This window comes from Onychostruthus taczanowskii, unplaced genomic scaffold (genome assembly GCF_017590055.1).
Source record: "Onychostruthus taczanowskii isolate IOZ18803 unplaced genomic scaffold, ASM1759005v1 scaffold61, whole genome shotgun sequence".
Taxonomy (NCBI): Eukaryota; Metazoa; Chordata; class Aves; order Passeriformes; family Passeridae; genus Onychostruthus; species Onychostruthus taczanowskii.
The window spans coordinates 5,609,513-5,615,958 of NW_024503790.1; the positions used below are offsets into that span (position 1 = coordinate 5,609,513).

Sequence of the window (6,446 nt, forward strand, 5' to 3'; positions counted from 1 at the left end):
TGGGTTTAGGGAAAGGCTGGGATGGGTTTAGGGAAAGGTTGGGGTGGGTTTAGGGAAAGGCTGGGATGGGTTTAGGGAAAGGTTGGGATGGGAAAGATGGAAAGGTTGGGATGGGCTTTAGGGAAAGGTTGGGGTGGGTTTAAGGAAAGGCTGGGATGGGTTTAGGGAAAGCTGGGATGGGGTTTAGGGAAAGGCTGGGATGGGTTTAGGGAAAGGCTGGGATGGGTTTTAAGGAAAGGCTGGGATGGGTTTAGGGAAAGGCTGGGATGGGTTTAGGGAAAGGTTGGGATGGGAAAGATGGAAAGGTTGGGATGGGCTTTAGGGAAAGGTTGGGGTGGGTTTAAGGAAAGGCTGGGATGGGTTTTAGGGAAAGTTGGGACGGATTTTAGGGATGGATGGATCCATGGATGGAATTCCCAGGGAATTTCTGGCCACCCCATCCCTGCAGTGCCCGGGGCCAGCAGGAGATCTCTGCAACGAGCTGATCTTCCCCCCCTCCCAGCCCACCATTCCCAAATTTCACCCCTTTAACCCTCCATGACCCCAACCCCCTTTTTTTGGGGGGCCACCCCTTTCCCTGCCCCCACCTCTGCTGTCTGAACCCAAACCTTCTCCCCGCCCCCCCAAAAAACAGGAAGAGCTCGGCCACAAAAACCCCGGCGCCTCCTCCGCGGCGGCGACAGGGACCTGGTGGCACTGCTGGGGTGGCACTGCGGGGTGACACTGCCGGGTGACACTGCCGGGGTGGCACTGCTGGGGTGACATTGCTGGGTGGCACTGCCGGGGTGGCACTGCTGGTGGCACTGCTGGGTGGCACTGCGGGGTGGCACTGCTGGTGGCACTGCTGGTGACACTGCCGGGGTGACACTGCTGGTGGCACTGCCGGGGTGACACTGCCGGTGGCACTGCTGGTGACACTGCCGGTGGCACTGCCGGGACATGGCCGGGGCCCGGCTGTGGCTGCTGCTGGCACTGCTGGCCGGGCACGGGGCACGGCCGGGCCGGGCTGGGCAGTGCCAGGATGGGGAGCTCAGGACGGTCTGGGGAGGTGGCACCAAGTGCTGCCCCAAGTGCACCTGGAAGGGAGGTGAGTGGGGCAATGGGGGTGAGAATGGGGGGAATTGGGGGGAATTGTGTGTAAATGATGTGTAAATTGTGTGTAAATGGGGGTAAATGGGGGGAATTGTGTGTAAATGAGGAAACACTGTACTTGCACCAGATTTATATTAAATGCAAATTGTGTGTAAATGATGTGTAAATTTTGTGTAAATGGGGGTAAATGGGGGGAATTGTGTGTAAATGGGGGGAATTGTGTGTAAATGATGTGTAAATTGTGTGTAAATGGGAGCAAATTGTGTATAAATGGGGTAAATTTTGTGTAAATGGGGGTAAATTGTGTGTAAATGGGGGTGAATAGTGTGTAAAGGGGGTAATTGTGTGTGAATTGCTTGTAAATGGGGGTAAATTGTGGGGTAATTGTGTGTAACGGGTCTGAATGGGGGTGAATTGTGTGGAATTGTGTGTAAATCGTGTGTAAATCGTGTGTAAATGTGGGTAATTGTGTGTAAATTGTGTGTAAATGGTGTGTAAATCGTGTGTAAATGGGGGTAATTGTGTGTAAATTGTGTGTGAATGGGGGTAATTGTGTGTAAATTGTGTGTGAATGTGGGTAAATTGTGGGGTAATTGTGTGTAACGGGTCTGAATGGGGGTGAATTGTGTGGAAATCGTGTGTAAATCACGGGTAAATGGGAGTCAATTGTGTCGCTCATTCCCTGGGATGGGGGGACAATTTTTGGGATCCCTTTTCCCAGGAAAAGTCTCTTCCTTGGGAATATGAAGGACAATTTTTGGGATCCCTTTTCCCAGGAAAAGTCTCTTCTTCCCTGGGAATATGAAGGACAATTTTTGGGATCCCGTTGCTCCAGACCCTTCCCCGTGCCTGGAAGCGCTGCCTCCCCCTCTCCCTTTTCCCGCGGGAACTGGAATTCCTTTGTGATGGGAATCCCTTGGGAACGGGAACGTGGTGGGAATAGCGGCATTAACCCCTTCCCTGCCGCAGGAAGCCCCCCGCCCTGCCAGGCGGCGCAGGACCACGACTGCAAATGTCCCCAGGGCCACAGCTGCTCCGACGAGCCCTGCCAGTTCTGCAGGAAACTGCCCCAGTGCCAGCCCTGGGGATGGGAATGGGAATGGGAACGGGGCTGGGAACGGGACTGGGAACGGGGATGGGAATGGGGATGGGACGGGGAATGGGAATGGGGCAGGGAAAGGGAATAGAGCAGGGAATGGGGCTGGGAATGGGAATGGGAACGGGGCTGGGAACAGGAATAGAGCAGGGAATGGGGCAGGGAATGGGGCTGGGAATGGGACGGGGAATGGGAATGGGACTGGGGCAGGGAAAGGGAATAGGGCAGGGAATGGGGCAGGGAAGGGGACTGGCCCTGGCTGTGCTCTGCTGGCTCTCCTGAATTTGGGATCCCAGCCATTCCCATCCCTTTCCCTGCAGGAGGTGTGAATTTCCGGTTTGAGTGCAAGCCCTGTGAGAACGGCTCCTACTCCAGCAGCAGGAACAGCTGGTGCCACAACTGGACTGAGTACGGAGCAGTGATCAATAACCAATAATTCAGTTATTGCTAGGAATGGGTTTCCTTCTCTGAAAATAGAAATAATAATATTAACAATAAGAATGGACTGAATATGGGTTTACTGATATTCCCCTTATTTGGGAAAAAAAATAGGCTGGGTTTTTTTCCCCACTTTGAAATTAGGGAATAAGAATAATTAGAATACAAAAATAATAGTAATGATAGTAACAGTAATAATAATACAATATCAATTCATAATCAATATCAGTATTGAAATATCAATGAAGATATTCAATACTGCCATCAGAAAATCAAATTGAATCCAAGATGGTGATCGTGTGATTATTGATGAATTTTTTAATTAAGCGAGACCTGGCATTTCTCTTCTTAGGCAGAGCTTAAGCCAAACACGCAGTTTAAAAATCAAGCTTTAGATGCTGGAAAAAATATCCCCAACAGGGAAATGCATGGAAAAACAAATGGGGAGGTTTGGGGAAGAGCCCAAAGCTGCCCTGCGCTGCCCCAAGAGGGGCAGAACCTGGGGAGGGGAGGAAGAGAGGGAGGCAGGAAATGGGGAATTCCCGGGGGGCAGGAAATGGGGAATAGCCGGGATACCGAATTCCCGGGAGGCAGGAAGTGGGGAATTCCCGGGATGCCGAATTCCCGGGAGGCAGGAAGTGGGGAATTCCCGGGATGCCGAATTCCCGGGGGGCAGGAAATGGGGAATAGCCGGGATGCCGAATTCCCGGGATGCCGAATTCCCGGGAGGCAGGAAATGGGGAATAGCCGGGTTGCCGAATTCCCGGGAGGCAGGAAGTGGGGAATTCCCGGGATGCCGAATTCCCGGGAGGCAGGAAGTGGGGAATTCCCGGGATGCCGAATTCCCGGGAGGCAGGAAATGGGGAATAACCGAATTCCCGAATTCCCGGGAGGCAGGAAGTGGGGAATTCCCGGGATGCCGAATTCCCGGGGGGCAGGAAATGGGGAATAGCCGGGATGCCGAATTCCCGGGATGCCGAATTCCCGGGATGCCGAATTCCCGTGCTTTGTCCTTTGTCCTTGGCAGCTGCGAGAGCAGCGGCTTGCTCACCCTGCGGGAGGGGAACGGCACCCACGACTCCGAGTGCAGCCCGCCCGGCCGAGCCCTGGAGCCAGGTACCCCGGAGCATTCCCGCTGTCCCACTGCTTCCCAGCCCGAAATCCCCCTGGGAAACCGGTGCTGCCCGGGAAAACATTGCTCCTGTCTTCTCTTTCTCCTTTTTCTGTTTATTCTTCCTTTGCTTCTTCCCTGTCCCATTTCCTATTCTTCTTCCCTCTCTTTTCCTTCCATCTTCCCTTTCCTCTTCCTCATCCCGTTTCCTCTTTCCTTTTCTTCTTCCCTCTCTTTTCCTTCTCCTCCTTCTCCTGTTTTCATTTCCTTCCCTGCTCCATTTCTTTCCCTTTCTCCCTTTTCCCCTATTTCCATCCCATTCCACAATTCCCTCACCTCAGATCCTCTCCCACCTTCCCTCTTTCCCACAGAACCCCAAAATCAATCCCTACACTCCCTTGGAACATCTCCCTGCCCTGGAACAAACCCCAGCCCCGGAATTCCTTAATTTTTAATGAAAGCCCGTTAATTGCAGCCCAGGTGGCTCTGGAATTCCCCTCCAGCGCCATCCTGGCCATCCTGGTGGCCGTGGCCCTGTTCGTGCTCATCCTGCTCACGTTCCTGCTGCACTTCTGCATCTGGAGCCTCCGCAGGGACAGCAAGCTGCTGCCCGGGGGTGAGGAACGGGGGACAAAACCTGGGAATAAATGGGATAAAACCTGGGAATGGGGGGGATGAAACCTGGGAATGGGGGGGAATAAAACATGAGAATAAATGGGATAAAACCTGGGAAAGGGTGGGATAAAACCTGGGAATGGGGGGGAATAAATGGGATAAAACCTGGGAAAGGGTGGGATAAAAGCTGGGAATGGGGGAGACAAAACCTGGGAATGGGTGGGATAAAACCTGGGAATAAATGGGATAAAAGCTGGGAATGGGGGAGACAAAACCTGAGAATAAATGGGATAAAACCTGGGAATGGGGGGATAAAATCTGGGATTGAATGGGATAAAATCTGGGGTTGAATGGGATAAAACCTGGGAATGGATGGGATAAAATCTGAATGGGATAAAAGGATGGAATCAGTGGGTTAAAATCTGGGATTTCCTCTGGGATTTGGGGCAGGTTCCCAGAGTCATCCAGGGCAGCCTTCCTGGCACGGGGGGCAGGGTGTGCCGGGATTTTGGGATGCAATTCCCGGACTGGGTTTCCCAGAGAAGCTCTGGCTGCCCCTGGATCCCTGGAATTGTCCTTGGAGCCCCGTGGGACAGCGGGGAATCTCCCTGCCCACGGATGGGACCGCACTGGCTCATCCCAAAATCCCTCCTGAGCCATCCCATCATCCCTGGCCGCTCGAGCCGGGCCGTTCCTGGCATTCCCGCTGAGCTTTCCCCGTTTCCAGCCGCAGATTCCCTCCCCACCTTCCCGCGGCGCCCGCTCCTGGGGGAGGAATCCTACAGCATCCAATTCCCGGAGGAGGAGCACGGCGACAAGAGCGACGAGAAGATTTCCGTGCTGTCCCTCAAGGCGAACGGCGAGCTCCGCTAGCGGGACCCGCACCGGGAATGCGGCAATGCGGGAATGCGGGAATGCGGGAATGCGCTTCCCAAAATCCCAGCCCGGCCCCGGGGGGTGGGAGCCGGCGGGGCTGCTCCGTGGGGAGAGCAGGGCGAGCTTGGGCTTGTTTGTCCCCTAAAAGAAGCTGGAATTTAGGGATAGATCCTGCTGGGGTGGGTTCAGGAGGAGAGGAGGAGGGATTTCTCAGGATATGCTGATTTCCAGGAGTGGGAATTGTGGCCACAGCTCCTGCTTTTCCCACATCATCTCCTGCTTTTCCCACATCTGCTTTTCCTCCATCTCCTGCTTTTCCCACATCTGCTTTTCCAACATCTCCTGCTTTTCCCACATCTGCTTTTCCACATCTCCTTCTTTTCCCCATCATCTCCTGCTTTTCCCACATCTGCTTTTCCAACATCTCCTGCTTTTCCCATATCTGCTTTTCCCACATCTCCTGCTTTTCCCACATCTGCTTTTCCACATCTCCTTCTTTTCCCACATCATCTCCTGCTTTTCCCCATCATCTCCTGCTTTTCCCACATTATCTCCTGCTTTTCCTCCATCTCCTGCTTTTCCCACATCTGTTTTTCCTCCATATCCTGCTTTTCCACATCTCCTGCTTTTCCCCCTTCTGCTTTTCCCCATCTCCTGCTCTTCCCTGGCTTTCCCAGCACTGCCCCAGTTGGGTCATTCCCAACCCCATTCCAGCCTCTCCCGACCCCATTCCTGCTCCCACCCCAAGATTCCCTTGGGAAGCTCCTCCTGTGCCACCAGGGATTTCCATGTGCCGGTTCTTCCAAGGAAAATCAGGGAAAAAAGGGAGTGAAGCTCATCCAGGGACTGGTCAGAGCTCTGGAAAAATGGAGGGAATGGGGAAAAAATCCTGGCAAATGCTCTCAGGTGGGGTTTGGGGATTTCTGATCCCTGTGGGGCCCTTCCCACTTAGGATATTCCAAGATTTTTGATGTAATTCCAGCAGCTTTGGGAAGTTTTTTGGGCTGACTCCCTGTGGAGATGTCGATGCCAAGATCTGTGTTGATAATTATGGGTAATTAATTAGGGATAATCCAGGATGAGTTTCTCCTGGAAGTCGTGGATTCTCAGTGGAAATCCATGGAAATTTCCAGGATTTCAGAGGAATTCCACATGGATTTAAACTTGTACTGGGTGATCCCTGGAATTTGGGCTGGGAGCTCTGGGAATGTTCCCCTG

The 6,446-nt window shown here is 53.3% G+C and overlaps 1 protein-coding gene across 1 annotated transcript; it reads left to right on the forward strand.

Annotated features, from left to right (window-relative positions):
- Positions 1-804: 804 nt before the first annotated feature.
- Positions 805-5,491, forward strand: TNFRSF18 (TNF receptor superfamily member 18). Its single transcript, XM_041419662.1, has 6 exons — positions 805-1,087; positions 2,062-2,186; positions 2,496-2,596; positions 3,654-3,742; positions 4,213-4,353; positions 5,080-5,491. Exons 1-6 carry the CDS (start codon positions 940-942, stop codon positions 5,223-5,225), a joined length of 750 nt encoding a protein of 249 aa, XP_041275596.1. The 5' UTR covers positions 805-939; the 3' UTR covers positions 5,226-5,491.
- The last annotated feature ends 955 nt before the right edge of the window (positions 5,492-6,446 follow it).